Raw genomic sequence first — 16,172 nt, 5'->3', positions numbered from 1 at the left:
GCCCTTTTTTATTATCTAAGCACTGCACACTGTGGCTATCACAGGCATGCATTTCATTTTCACATGCTTTTACATTCAGATGTGTCCAATTTTTTTCTGGTGGGCACTCCTGAATAATAGGCTTTCAATATCTCTGCCCCATGAAAGATGATAACATATTTTGCATATAATATAAATTGTTTGTAATTATGCAGATTGGTAGACAATAATACCACGTCTCATTCATGCGATTGCTAGCAGGTGCTTTATCTCTGCACCTGCCAAACACCAGCAAGGAAGGGGCAAAGGCATGCCTTCCTAACAATTTTTCACTGTCAGAGAAGATAGGATTCCTATACTGCCTGTGCAATTATCTTATCTTCTCTAATACAGTAATTCATGTTACAATGAAAGCAAGTTGGTTGGTACAGATGCCCATAGAGAGAGAGGTAGTAAAATCAGCAAGTGGCCACTGAAAGGGAAACATTTTCTAGGGTTTGGCAGAGGTAAGTCTCCCAATTTCTTAACCAAGGTTAAAGAACTAAAAGCTGCTCCTAGAATTGTGGGATCTTCCTCTACCCCAACCCCCAACCCAAACATTTATCACATTACGTCTCCTCACTTAAACAATGGCTAAGGCTAAGCAGCACTCAACATTAAGCAGTGATCTGAAAATAGTTTTGAACCACGTTTCAAATCCCTGATTAACAGCAATCTCCAACTAGCATAAACCATATTTAAGATTGGTGCCGACATAAGTTCCAATCAAAGAATGATGGAAAGACAGCAATGTCTAAGATGATAGCTGCTCTCCAGAGGGCCTGAAAAAGAAATGTTTTCAAATGTTACATGAGTCTAGATTTTCAAGGACACCAGGCAGAAGTGAGTTGCTAGTCTCACTGACCTTTCTAGAATCAGGCTGCACAATATTCAATTGAAGAAAATTGGAGAGGCAGTTTTTCGAGGCAATTGTGGGTGATCGCCACAAGGGAGCACAAAATCCTGTACCGTGTGTGTTTACTCAGGCCATCAAAGAAGAAACCCTTTTCTCCGTACAAGAATTTAATACCAGAAAGATACCTTGAGGACAACATTTATCGTAAGGTAATAACTGAGAAAATTAGAAGCACTTGACTTCTGCCATGTAGCTCCAGGGACATTATGATTAATACATAATCTCTATAGCCTGTTGTTCAATTATTTTTTAATTCATTTGTTACCGAGGCCCTATTACTTAAGAAAGCAAGCCAAATCTGTCATAAAATTTGAGACAAAATAATGAACTCTCTCATTAGTATTTGTAATATGTCTCCAGTTTATGAAGCACTGTAACACTCTGAAAAATTTCAATGACTTAAACAAAAATAAAATATGTCATTCCATTTCTGCATCTGCCTATAAGATATAGAATTCATTTTAAATGAAAGTACTGAAAGAAATATGTAGATACCGATTTTTTTTGGAATTTGTATACTCATTATTATTTCTGAAGGATTCAATAAATTAGGTCAGAGTGGACATTCACTATGCAGAGGTAAGAAGACAGAGAAGGATTAATGGAATCTGAAAATAAATATATAGACCAAATTTATTGTTAATTTGTCACCATACTAGACTTACAAATTTATTCCTCTATCAGGCCAGATATAACACTAACAAAGGCAAAGATTACTCAACAATTCACTTCTCGTTTAAAATTATTCCCATTTAAAATAATCTGTTTTGATCACTGTTAGAAACCGGATGCCCAGGTACTATTTCAAGTATATATGGCACCTTATCCACTGTATCGAATAAGACATGAAATACCACAGAATACCTGGGTGGAAAACTCACAAAAGAAGATAACACTTAAATTTTATTTTCGTTTACTTCCATTTCCAGACACACCCAACAACATGATAGCCAAGTACTAAAATTATATTAAGATCCTACACTTTTCATAACTTTTTTTCTTTATAATAATTGTTGGCATCTCTGTTTCACAAGACAATGGAGAAGTTCGCCTTTAGGGTGAAGTTAAACTGTTAGAAAGTTGCAGCATCTGCTGTTACTGTAGAGACCAGTGTAGAGGAAGAAACATGCTTTGTTGCAGCTGGGGCAGATGAAGGCATCTGGTTGTGCTGCTGCAGATATACCACAGTATTTCTTCTCCCTTCATTCCTCCCAGCATTTCTCCTCTGGTTGCTGCTATGGATACACATCTTGACTGCCTGTCTCCAGGCACTGCAGTCATCTGCAAGGGATTCCCACATAGCAGGGTTGATGTTGCCAGCCTTTATGTCCCGTTTGCATAAATCTTTGCAACACAGAGTTGGTCTGCCAACAGTCCTAGTCCCTGAAGCTAGCTCCTCATAGAGCATGTCCTTGGGATCCCCCCATCTTCCATTCTGTGGACATGACCAAGCCAGTGTAGCTGTTGCTGAGACAGGAGTGCGGACATGTTGGGAATGTGGGCTTGTGAGAGTGTTACCGGTGTCAGCAGTGAGATGAATTCTCTGACACAGCTTTAGCTAGTAGTCATTGGCAAATTGTCTAGCAATCCATTGGCACTCCACTGGGCATCACTCCTTGTCTTTCTCAGTGTAGCAAGTGCCTTTTCAAAAGGTGCACACTTGTAGTTCACAAGAGCCTCACACTTTGCAGCAATAACAAGCTCCATGTCCTTTATGCCAGCCTCAAACCAGTTGGGGATCTGTTGCTCTCTTTTGCCAAAGTAGGACATAGCTGTGTTGTAGATTGCCTCTTTGATGTTGTCCTACCTTGCTTCAACACCTATCTCTGGAGCGGTTCAGTAGAGCATGTTCAACAAAACCAGAGCAGCATTCACAAATTTGAAGTATGGATGTTCTGGCAGTGTTGATTCAAGGCCACACTTTATGCGTTGAACTATGGGCCCTCTTTGGATCTTGCTCGCCACCAGAGAGTGATCCATGTCTTAGTCGGCACTACGGTAGATCTGTGTGACATGAGCACAGTTCAGTGCTGATAGCCTGGTGACAATCAAGTCCAACTGGTGTCGGTGTCAGCAAAGTTAAACTTATCTACAAACCAGTTTATCACACTATGCTTACTACTTCACTATTTGAGAAAATATTAATCTTCCTTGACAAAAGTAATCTAGAATCTGGTTGATAAATTGTGGCCTCTGTCCCACAGAGAACTATTTTATTTTTATTTTGAAAAATTTGGTCTACTCTGTAGAATGAACTTTAAAGAACTATATAAAATCTTACCTGCATTTTAGCTGCCTTAGTGAAGCAATTTTATAGCATGGATCATTTGCTAATAGTATTAAGCCGTCATACCTTGGGGGAGGACAGTATACCAGCAAACTTGAAATTTTCTTCCACTACAAAATACCATCTTAGTCTGAACTTTCACTCCTTCATCATCTAACATCTAATTATTTCAGTCTTGGAAAGTCACCAAAAATGCTGAGGGAATGCCATCTTCAGCACCACATAATTTCATTGCTGAGATTCTGAATTCTTCACAGTAGGACTTGAGACGTGGTTCCCCTTACCAGAGCTGGCACTGAGAAAAAGGGCTTATTTTGTTAGACCAATGCTAGCATTTAATGCCAAAGACCATGATGCATAACTTCCACCATTTCTTCCTCAGACATCTGACAGAAAGCCAAACAAATTCCAGTGAGAATATTCATTCATCTCAGGCTACTCTGAGAACTGAGGTGGACAAATATGCCTTGAGAGTATGCAACAGTAGGGTTCTAATAATAATAATAATAATAATAATAATAATAATAATAATAATAATAATTTATTTATTTATTTATACCCCGCCCATCTGGCTGGGTTTCCCCAGCCACTCTGGGTGGCTTCCAACAGAACATTAAAATACAATAATCTATTAAACATTAAAAGCTTCCCTAAACAGGGCTGCCTTCAGATGTCTTTTAAAATTATACCCTTCAGTTATGTACATAAGCTACCATGAAGCACTATGATATAAAATGGACTTCCAAACTAATTCTGTGCCACTGATATTACACTCTACACGCTAAATATGAACAACATTGCTGCCAAATTCCAAGTGTCTCTATTTCCCAGGGATGTCTCTGATTAAGAAAAGCCATCCAGGTTTCTGATTTGATCCCAGAATGTCCCACTTTTCCTTAGGATATCCCTATTTTCACTGGAGAAATGTTGGAGGGTATGGAGTTATTCAACCCACAAGCCATCTCGAAGGCAATCCTGTATAGGAAAGGTTTTTAATGTTCAATGTTTTATTATGTCTTTATATATGTTGGAAGCTGCCTAGAGTGGCTGGGGCAACCCAGTAAAAAGTATGGGGTGTAAATAGTAAAATTATCATTATGGAATGGGACATCCCTATTTTAATCAGAGAAATGTTGGAAGGTATGTGCTCTTTCATTGCCCAAATAGAACTGTGCCACACCTCAGCTCTTAGACTGGGCTTTTAGTAAAAAAATAATAATAATGTATGTTTAGCAACCCACTGCTGTGTAAGTAATCTAGCTGATCAAGGCCCAGAATAGTTCTTTTCGACATCTGTATTATGGCCCACACCAACTGAAGCATTGAATGAACACTGAAATGTCAAAGTTAATTCACTAAAGAACCGAGGAGAAATGAAGGAAATCTTGATTGTGTGTGTTAAGGCATATGGCTTACCCAACCCCACATATGACTACCTACAGGTTACACAATTCATACAGCTTATGTGTTATTGCTGATACCCAGAGATTTCTGTACCTCAAAAATCTTCTGCAGCAATAAATTTTTGCATTTATCACTTTAAACACATTTCCATTTTATCTAGGATGTGTTCACTACTAGAACTATCAAATAGTAATACTTCTACCACAAACACTAGTCTCTGAAAGCTACAGAGCTTCATTTATTGTACAAATAGGCTATTTTGGGGGGGGGGAGGAGGTCAAACTATTATTTATGACACTTGGTCTTGCAGTCTCACTTAAAATTGTTTTAAAAGCCTCTCTCTTTTCCTTCCCACACTAAGCAAAATAACAACAATCCATAATATTTCAGATATCAGTTTAGTTGGTGAAATAACACGTTGGAAAGGCTTTTAGCTAAAGTAAAGCCTGACATTCTGGCAATTTGTTCCACTTTTATAAATAAGAACTCTGGCCTTTTGACTCAAAAAGGAAAACATCATTATACATAGTTCAGCTTGGCCTCATTTTCTACACGTTTGTTCAAAAAACTTTACACATAATTGCCGTGGTCAAAGAGGGCAAGCCTTGCTCCTGTACTTCTTCATATCTGATAATTCACACTGACCAATCTTGGCAGTCATTTTTTCAAAGCATAAACTGAGGGGCCAACATTAAGTACAAGACATGTCTTGCCCCCTAGTCTTGCTGGTGTCAAGATGTAAGTGCTCAGCCAGTCAAGGCTGGTCCATTAGGACCAATGGAACACTGCTCCATCGAACTCAGCCTGCCTTCAGTCAGCGCCCACCTGACTGTCTACTTACTTGGAGTCCGCTCAGGACGGGGCGGGGGGGGGGGGGTCAGACTACGACTACCTATCAGCTCCCTCCTTCTTAGTCTTAACGTCATCCTTGTAGAACTCAGCAGGGAAGAGGGTAGGGACAAAAGAAGAACTAGTTGGCTCTACCTGTCATTGGCTCTAGCATCACTTACCACTGCTGATCTCACTACAGTATCCTGCCCTACCAGCTCCAATGAGCACCAGCCACCACTGCTGTCAGCAGGTCCTTGATCTGTATGGAAAGGCAGGAGTTCAGCTAGCACACCATCGCTTTGCTGAATCTCCTTCCCTACCTGCTCAGCAGGAGTCTTATTCTGCTGCACATCAAATTGGGGAGGAGGGTAGTGAGAACTGAGGGTGAACAAGTTAACCTTTAAATGTGCATTTTAAAGTTGTAGGTACTGCCATTTTTTGGCATTGGAAAAACCAACTACTTACACACACATGCTTCACCCTTCAGAAATGTTTGCTATCACATTTTAAAACTTACCTCTGCAGCATGAGGGCTAAAAATATATTGTTAAGCTACAACTTGACATTCCCTGAATTTTTACTGCTAATCCTAATTCTTGCCAAGCTTGGAGTGGTAGAAGCACAAGTGGACCCATACAAGGGATACAGCCTCCAATCTCCCCAGATGCTCAGACCTGAGATATGGCCTCTTTAGAGGGTGTGGAAGGTCAACTTTGGCTTCAGCTTACAGTGCTCCATGCCGCAGCCCAAATAGTTTGTAGGTGTGCTCTGGTCAGAACTGGCTCAGCGTGGTGGTGGCTGGCTACCTGATACCCTCCCTCCATTGTTGTATAAAGAGCAGATGTAGCCAAGGGAAAGGGAGGCAGAAAGTGACTAATAGTCTACATGGTCAGTCCTAGTGGCAAGGACTGCAAATTCCAGGAAAAGGACACCTACTGAGAGTCAGAAACTGAGAAGGGAGAAATAATGTATTATGGAAGCTTTAAGCACCAAACTGGTTTGCTTTATGTAAAGTCGGTTGAAACTGTTACAAAAGACAGGTGTCTGTGATGAACTGGGCTTCTTGACTGAGGAAAAACATACATCCTCTATGTTATGTGGTGAATGATTTGACTGAAGGACTTCTTTTCTATGAAGGGGCAGTATCTCACAAAGGGGTATACCACAGTTATGTTTTCATAACTGGTCTAGCAGGTTTTCCTGTAATTTAATGTGTTACCTAAAGCTTCTTACCAAGCACACAAGCACTCTTTTCTGAAATGCAAGGCACCTGCAAGTGGTATCTTTAAGGCTCTTAGCAAGCTGTTCATGTGCTACCTCCTTGCTGGTGGCAATTGACAGAATTTAGTAAAATCAGTACATTACTGCTTTGTGTTCATGATTGTGCATGTACACACACTGTAATAAGATTACAATATGAAAACCATGTCCATTTTTGAAAATGGAATTCTGAAACCTACATCACTATAGGAGAGATATTTGATTCTTTATCAAATTCTAGTTGTCTTGTGATTTTTTACAACTACGGTACTTGGCATCAGTGTATCCATTTAAAAGGCCAGAAACTATGTACTGTACTGTGTTCATTGCTTAGACCAAAATAGCTAGCAGATGCAGGGTTTAAGTAGGCAATTAAAGATCTCTATGCAGCATCCCTTCAGCATATTGAGCACCTAAATTGACCCTTTTGAGAAAATACTTTGTTTGACATGTATTTTATCTATTAAAAAATGCAGTTATTAGTGAACGGTAAATTATTAAGCAAAAACAATGCAACCATCCTCTCAAACATAAAAACTTACAGCAAACTGCTTGCATCAATGTTAAATTTGTCCAAGGATTCTACTATTACTAGAAGAAACTATTCATTGTCTCATAACATTTAGCCTCTACAGTACTTTTCTCCAGGAATATATAGCAGGGTTTTTTTTTTCTAATGCAAAGAACACTATTGGTTACTGAACAATACCTTTAGTTTTCTGGCATTACAGTCAATCTCAATTTATTGTAATAATTATGTAATTCATTACACTCATAGTACACATTAAAACATTATGAAGTCACACTGCTGGCAGAGGAGCAAGGTGGGAGAATGTACTATTACAACGATAGGGTAATAGGCGCTATCGCCCATAATAACTTGCTGTCCCAGAGCTGTTAAAAACAGGCAATGCAGGCTTGGGGAATCTCAGTATTTGGAAACTATTATAAGATTCCTTCAAGGCCTCTTTCAATTCTGCAAACTTCCCTCCAAGGACTTGGTTTTTGAAATTTTTCCAGCTCTACTCTGAAGCTTCTCTTTGGCTAAGGCATCAAATCATCAACCCATTTGTAACAGGAGTCCTATTAAAGTCAAAGAGACTGCTATAAAATTGATAGATGGCAAACTGATACTTATAGCTGCAAATCACATACTTCAAAATATTCTCATTGACTTCAGTGATACTACTTCTGAGGAAGTGGCTGAAGGAGTGAAACCTACACATAGCTCTGCACACAGCAGCCTTTCCTCAATAATGTCCTGCCATCAAGAGCATTTTCCTATGCTTTTGCTTATGATGCCATGCCTTAAGCAGCTACAATGTTTCTCTTCCAAATAGAGTAGGCATAAAAATTAGTTTCGCACCTCACATAGAGTGCCTCAACCAGAGGCCCTTGGTTTTTATATGAAATACACATACTGTACATGAATCCTCATATGTCTTTGTAATACAGGGGCAGGATCCTATTCAAAGAAGTGACTCATACAAGGTAAGGTGTGATGGGTGGGGTTTGCTGGAGATGAGAAATGCACAAAGATGGCAGGACAGTCTGTTTCTGGATTGCACACTACACTCCAAACCTGCACAGATTTATATGGGGGAAAGTCCCACTGAACTTAGTAGGGCTTGTTTCATATAGAAACATCTACAGAAAATATTAGTTTCATTTCTTAAGATTTCTACAGTCCTACAGAAAATATTAGTTTCATTTCTTAAGATTTCTATCCCATCCTTCTTCCCAAAGGAGCCCAGGTTAACAGAAGAGATGGTGATGTACTACACATGGGCTAGAAAGCAAGTCTCACTGAAATAGTAGGACTTACTTTTGAGAAAAGAGTAGGCTCAAACAATAATTTAGCCAATCCTATGCAGGTCTACTCAGAAGTAAATATCTGCAATGAAATTTATGCCTAAGTAAATGTTATAAGGGACACGGGTGGCACTGTGGGTTAAACCACAGAGCCTAGGGCTTGCTGATCAGAAGGTCAGCTGTTTGAATCCCCGCGACACGGTGAGCTCCCATTGCTCGGTCCCAGCTCCTGCCCACATAGCAGTTCGAAAGCACGTCAAAGTGCAAGTAGATAAATAGGTACCGCTCTGGCAGGAAGGTAAACGGCATTTCCATGCACTGCTCTGGTTCGCCAGAAGCGGCTTTGTCATGCTGGCCACATGACCAGGAAGCTGTACGCCAGCTCCCTCGGCCAGTAAAGCAAGATGAGCGCCAGAACCCCAGAGTCGGACATGACTGGACCTAATGATCAGGGGTCCCTTTACCTTAAACATTATAAGCTTGCAACCTAAGGCCTGTAAACACATTAAAGTGTAAGCCCCATTGACCATAGTATAGTGGGACTTCTTTCTGAGTACCGTAAACTTGCAAACGCTTGCACAGTAATTCTCTACACTGTTCAAAATTTTAGAATGTTTGAATTATCACTTCTACATCAATGAATCTTCCTAAATGCAAGCAGTAGTTTGCCAAACTTTGTGAAAGTGTAGTTTAAGCCTAAAAAATTGGATAATCCTAAAAGCAACCTGAATAGCGATCCTTGTGAAAAACAGAATTCTGTGGGCTCGATGAAAGATTTAAAAACAATGTTTGTGGTAACACACAGGGGAAGTACCGATCTACATGTTTTGTCCTGATATCTACAGGTATATAAGGTGGCATACAAATTAAATAATAATAATAGAAGTTAAACAAGGCCCACAGCTCCAGCCTGTATAAAAATAAACCGTGAGATTTTAAAATAGAAATGATTCTAATTAAAACCAGAGAAAGAATAGCCGTTTTGGCCATAGATCTGAATTATTATAGGTGTTGCAGGTGAGGTGATTCCCCAAATGTCTGCAGTCACCTGACTTTATAGCAATAGTTTGAAACAGTATGGTGTGGTGGGATATATTATGATGACAGGAGATTGTGTATATATACAGGGCTGGATTTACCGGTAGGTTTGATGAGGCCTTAAGCTAATGAAGGTAATGGGGCTCTTTACTTGTCCAGCTGTCCTTTGTCAACAACAAATTGTCACTTTTTGTGTTGAATATATGCTATATGGTAATTTATGGACCTAATAGGTATCTAAAGCCATTTGCTACTGTTGCTGTATGTAGGTTTTATTTTATTTGTTTTTTATCTTATATTTTTGAGATGGACATCCGGTGTTTTTCCCCCTTTATTTTTTTTGGGGGGGGGGCCAAGAGAGTGGGGCCCTAAGCTATAGCTTGTTTAGCTTGTACCTAAATCCGGCATACACACACACACACACACACACACACACACACACACACAGTGTAGACTGGTTAAAGTGTGGCTTAAATGGCATTGCCCACCGTAGTGGGTGAAGTTCCTTTGGAGGAAGGTGTGTGCAAATGATGCCCAGGCGCACTTTGCCCAGGCTGGCCCTTCCCCACCTCTCGCGAACGAGTTTGCAGCCCCTTCGTTCCCGGTGTGGCTCCAGGGGGCGGGAGGGGGGGGGAGTCAAATGACCCGAGAGCCAGATGCAACTGGCTGGTGACACATACCACGGTGTTTTTCATCATGGCTTTGACGGTGAATCCATCGCTGACCTGCTTCTTGCTTCTTTTGGCATGCCTCAGCGGCTCCTGCAGTTGTGGGGGTCTGTCTTTCTGGGGGCCGGAGCCCTCTTTCTCCGCCACCATCTCCTCAGGTGGCTGCTGGAGGAGGAGGCTGGGAAATTAAAAGAACCTGAGGACGGAAATTTACAAAAACAAAAAACCCGATAACGACTTCTTCTTTTTTTTTAAAAAACACTCCTCCCCTTCCTAATTTCCGTCCCCCTGCATCAGCTCTTCCTCAGCCCCCGCGCAGGCTTCTGTGTAGATTCGGGATGAAGGAAGGGGGAGGGGGAAAAGATTGGCCTGTTTCTAACACCAACTCGCATCTAGGGACTCCGTTGCTAGGCGACGCGTCAACAACGAGCATGTGCAGCTGGAGAACGCTGCCCGTGTCGGGAGCCTCGACACCACCGCGAAGCTGGGCTCGATGCGCACGCGCGGCAGCAGCAGCTGAAGTCCTTCGCCTTCTTGTCTTGCCCTCAGTTGAGGCGAGGTTTTTCTTGCCTCTGGCTGAGAACCTACGAGTGACTCGAACCCGGAAGGACCTGGAAGGCGTGTAAAGATCTGCCGGGAGGCGAAGCGGGGACCGGCACCGCTCCTGCGGGACTGAGGCAGGTTAAAGAGGACAAAGTATCCGTCGAGAACAGAGCATGCTTGATAATTCATATTGCGGTCGCTGCGCCCTCACTTGCTCTTGAACGTCCCAACGTTTATGCCAGAAGAAGATAGGGAAAATTAGGTTGTCCTATTATAATGAGAGATCGTGTCTGCTCCTGGTCCCGGAGAGGGAAGGTTAATAGGATTATGCTCTGTGAAGCACCATAGAAAGGAATAAATACAGGCAGAGATACCACCTCTCATGGAAATAGAACCACAGAGCTGTAGAGTTGGAAGGGACGCGACGGTCATCTAGTCCAACCCCCTGCAGTGCAGGAATCTCAACTTGCGACCCCCCATTCACTTTGGAACTAGACTGGACCACTCTTAGCTTTGCAAATCAGCTAGAGGTTTATTGCAATGTGCTAGCAGTGACAGATTTTACTTTCTTGGGATCCATGATCACTGCAGATGGTGACAGCAGTCACGAAATTAAAAGACGCCTGCTTCTTGGGAGAAAAGCAATGACAAACCTAGACAGCATCTTAAAAAGCAGAGACATCACCTTGCTGACAAAGGTCCGTATAGTTAAAGTTATTGTTTTCCCAGTAGTGATGTATGGAAGTGAGAGCTGGACCATAAAGAAGGCTGACCGCCGAAGAATTGATGCTTTTGAATTATGGCGCTGGAGGAGACACTTGAGAGTCCCATGGACTGCAAGAAGATCAAACCTATCCATTCTTAAGGAAATCAGCCCTGAATGCTCACTGGAAGGACAGATCCTGAAGCTGAGGCTCCAACACTTTGGAGAAGAGAAGACTCCCTGGAAAAGACCCTGATGTTGGGAAAGATGGAGGGCACAAGGAGAAGGGGACGACAGAGGACGAGATGGTTAGACAGTGTTCTCGAAGCTACCAACATGAGTCTGACCAAACTGCGGGGGGCAGTGGAAGACAGGCGTGCCTGGCGTGCTCTGGTCCATGGGGTCACGAAGAGTCGGACACTACTAAACGACTAAACAACAACAACAAGCAGTTTTATTGCTGCACCACTAGGAGGGTGCCTCTCCATCATCCCCGCCCACCTCCACTATTACCTCTTGTGAATTATTTTTCTTTTCCTTTATTTCCAAAACATTGTTTGGTATAGAATTGCTGATAATACAGACAGTACAGAAATCCTGTGCATGCTCCGCTGAAATAAACACGACTCATTTCTAAGGAGCTTAACTGTTCACTCTCCTCTCCTGCAAAAGCAACTGTATAGGTGGGAACTCATGGGACAGAATATATATTATCTATTGCTGACTTCTGTCTGTCTTGGGAGACAAGTGCACCTTCAGGGGTGAAATCAACAGAAGGCTGTTGGAGACTTACAGTGTCTGCTGTGGCTGTAGAGAATGTGGAATATGTTTGTGTGGAATATGTGTACACACACATTATGCCTGTTTTACTGCTTTTGTTTGACTGGCATATTATGCCAGTCAAAAAAAAAAGGAGTGTGGTGGAGTCTCCTTCTTTGGAGGTCTTTAAGCGGAGGCTTGACAGCCATCTGTCAGGAATGCTTTGATGGTGTTTCCTGCTTGGCAGGGGGTTAGACTGGATGGCCCTTGTGGTCTCCTCCAACTCTATGATTCTATATTAGATTTTAGTACAATGATGTTAATTTTTTTTTATAAAGTTCCCATAATTTTTGGTAACTTGTGCTCTGAACACACTTGATAACACTAAACATTATTTCATTTGGTAACTTGGCTGCAATATTACTCATAAGTGTCATTTAATTTCATAAGTGTCATTTAATTTCATTCTTCTTCCCAGAGAAATGGGGTTGATTGCAACCTTAGGTTATGTACATTTATTTATTTAGTTATTTATTTACATTTCTATACTGCCTTTCATCCAAGGATGACAGGGCAGTTTGAATATAAAAACAATACATGCCATTCTAACAAACAAAAACAATACCACCCCATACAGTTTTAAAGGCCATATATTGCTTAGTTAGCCAAAGGCTACCTGGGAGTGAGCATCATAGAATTCATCGAAGCTTACTTCTGAGTAGATATGTAGCAGGTTTGTGCTGTATTTGCCCTAGGACTAACCAAGAGATATCTTTGCTGTTTTTTGTGTTTTTAACTCATTTTAATTATCCAATATGTAAATCTCCTTGAGACTGTGATTTAGAAGGTGGATAAGAAATCAATAATAGTAATAAATATACATGTCTATTCAGAATTCAACGGGGCTTACTTCCAGGTACTGTATAGGATTGCAGCTTAAATATCCTGGGAAGTGTTTTAAACTCACACTTCGTTATTGTTACTTTCCCAACACTTCAGTTCACACCTGATTCACCTTTGACACATTTATTGGGAGTGATGAAACCCAGCGGGACTTACACCTGCGTAAAAATTGCTATATGAATGTGCTGCACCTGCTCCAAATACGCATCCTCTCCCTCCACCTCCTAAAGCTAGTGAAAGCGTGGTAAGCAAAGGTAAAAAGGTCATAGGATATGCCTGTGAACGAAGCAGTAGAGGAATGCCGCGCTCAGCGCGCCCACTCGCTTCACAAAGGTTGAGGCTTGAGGGCAAATTATTCCACCCGCCCTTCAGATCACTGAGGTCCTGAATGGCTGCAGCGGGACTCAGGCGACGCTTTACTCCTGTCTCCACAACAAGGCGGCGACGGGAAGGCAGATACCTATATTTGCTTGTGCTGTGTATTATTGCTGTAGCGACATCCTGTTATGTGCTATTTATAGACAGCCACCCATACATTAGCAGGGCGAAGCCGGGGGAGTGAGCAAGCAAGAAGACTACGTTTCCCAGAGTGCACTGCCGCAAGAAGCGCCTCACCTCGCCTGCGCAGTATTCGGGTTGAAGCTCCGGCGGCCTGCAGGGAGCGTTGTATCCTGAAGGTTGGCATTGCTGTGAATGTGGACAGGGCAGGCTATGTGAGCGTCCCCTCCTCCTCCTCCTCTGGCTATGATAGGTGAGTGGGACCCGGATGCAGCGTCCCCCTGTGATCCCCTCCCGGCACAACGGGGAAATGGCGGGCGGGTGAAGGGTATTCGTGGTTTTTCAGGAACAGTGCAGTTTTGCTGAATATCCTAATCCCTATGTATGAACACAGAAATACACCCACGTGACACCGCCTGTGAACTCCTGTTTATATGAATTCTATGTAGGTCGTACAGTGCCAAAATACCCGCTGAACATTTTACTTTCTCTTTCCACGCCCACATACATGCATACATATATATTCCCCCTTTTTTGCATTCCATCCTACTTAACAAATAAAAACGAACGTATCTTTCACTATAGTCAACCAAGCTTTTAGGTAGTTAACAGGCTTCTGATCTAAACAGTAATGCTGTTCATATCACAGAAATGCATTGGTTAGTGATTGGGGGGTGGCGGGGGGGGGGAGAAAGACACCTTGCTCCTAAAAAGAGCAGCCTGCTCTTGTGTAACACCAAAAGCTCACTGCCTCCTCCACCTGGGTGCTACTTTCCTCAGTATTGCACACTCGGCCCTCCCCAATGTGTGAGCCAAAACACCAGGTTAGGTTAAGCACCCATTAGGGGGAAAGGCAGAGGTAACTGCTCTTCAAAGAGCAGCCACATAGAGAAAGAGAGAAAGCAAAGAGTAGGCAGAAGCAAGTGTCCATTCTTTCTCTCTCGGCAACACTATGGGTGCAATCCTTCCCACTGTGTTGCCCTCAGAAGATGAACAAGAGAGAGGAGACAGTAGAAGCACAGTAGAAACACACACTCCCTCTTTTAAAGTGAGAGAGGTCAAAAGAGAAGGCGCTGGATTGGAGGTTGCTGGAGTTTGTCAGGGGTACCTCTCCCCATCCAGCTTCTCCCCAATCTCTGTTGCAGGGCTTAAATAAGATCATTCATGTTGGTGGAGGTCATTGGGCAAACCTAAACAAAACAACTATTCTGAAACATCTATTTTGATTAATTAAGATTTCCCATTAAGCAAAGGGGACTCTTTTTATTTAATATTATTTATTTAGAGCATTTGCACCCTACTCTTCATCCAAAAAAGAATGGCTTACATACAATCAAATTAAGACAAATCCCTATCCGTAGGCTTACAATCTTAAAAAACACAACACACAAGGGACAGGGAAGGAAGAACAAAAGCAAAAGGCAGCAGTTTCTAAACAGTTTTTTCTATGATGACTAGCTGGCACATAAACATAGTGTTCTCCACATCCTTCATTGGTAAGAAGTCCATTAGCAATGCTGGACTGGAGGGTTTACTTTGCTTTGGATGAGATAGCACTAGTAACATTTTATTTACAAATATACACAATGGAAGCAAATAGGCTTTAGCAACAGCTAGCCGAGCTATTGGTTCCTAAAGAACCATTGTTTTAGCTACCTGGATGGGACTGCCCACAGCACAATTAAGCTACCTCTGCTTATTCCCAGCTTACAACTGCAAAATCAGGCTCAGACCATTTTTTTTTTCCTCTTCCCCTTAGCTGGTGGGTTATCAATTCTGATGTGAATTGCATTTCAGAAGCTGAAAAGAGAGCCTGTTATCAGAAATGTTCCTCTTCTTTTGGTCACACCCCTGCCCACTTGGGCCCGCTCATATTAATCAAAACAGCTGGACTCACAATAGAAGTTTCTGCCCTCATGTGACCTGTCACAAATCATTCCTGATATGATTCATAGCTATTGGGCCTGAGTTGCCAATTTCACTAAACGTTTTTTAGCTTGCAAGACCATGGAAGAAAAGGAAGCAAGGCTTAAACAAATTTTCCACCATCCAACAGAGAGTTGCAGCACAATCCAGTACATGATTACTTGGAAATTAACCCCAATTGTGTTGAGTGAGATTTATTCCTAGAAAAGCATGCATGGGGCATGCCTAAACCAACGGAAAAAAGCAGACTTAAACACAATATAGTCTGTGGTTATATTGTGGCTCAGACCACACCAGTGATGTAACCATATTGTACTGGAAGGAAGATGGAGATCTTTCCCATAACCCTCTTATTTTATTTATCCCAAGGATCTATATGAACCTCAACATAGTAATTTTTACAGGTTCTACTTCAGCTATTTGGGACTTTATATAATTAGTAATTTATGGTAATTTATACCAAAAAAGAACAAATGCATATTTATGTTTTTTCAGCCATATTTTTTAATGCTCTTTGATACATTTTAATTGATCTGTATATTTTGAGATGCATTTTGTGGTTGGTTGATTCATGGATTTAGGTGTTCACAAGTGTACTGGAATGTC

The 16,172-nt window shown here is 41.7% G+C and overlaps 1 protein-coding gene across 1 annotated transcript in view; it reads right to left on the bottom strand.

The window, feature by feature from the left end:
• PACRG (parkin coregulated) overlaps positions 1 to 16,172 on the bottom strand; it is a 408,445-nt gene that overhangs the window by 206,590 nt on the left and 185,683 nt on the right. Inside the window, 1 exon segment of the mRNA XM_033145429.1 lies at positions 10,247 to 10,390. Coding sequence (XP_033001320.1) covers positions 10,247 to 10,390 — 144 coding nt within the window.

The sequence above is a fragment of the Lacerta agilis genome, chromosome 3 (genome assembly GCF_009819535.1).
Source record: "Lacerta agilis isolate rLacAgi1 chromosome 3, rLacAgi1.pri, whole genome shotgun sequence".
NCBI classification, from domain to species: Eukaryota; Metazoa; Chordata; class Lepidosauria; order Squamata; family Lacertidae; genus Lacerta; species Lacerta agilis.
This window is presented reverse-complemented; position numbering and strand designations above follow the sequence as displayed.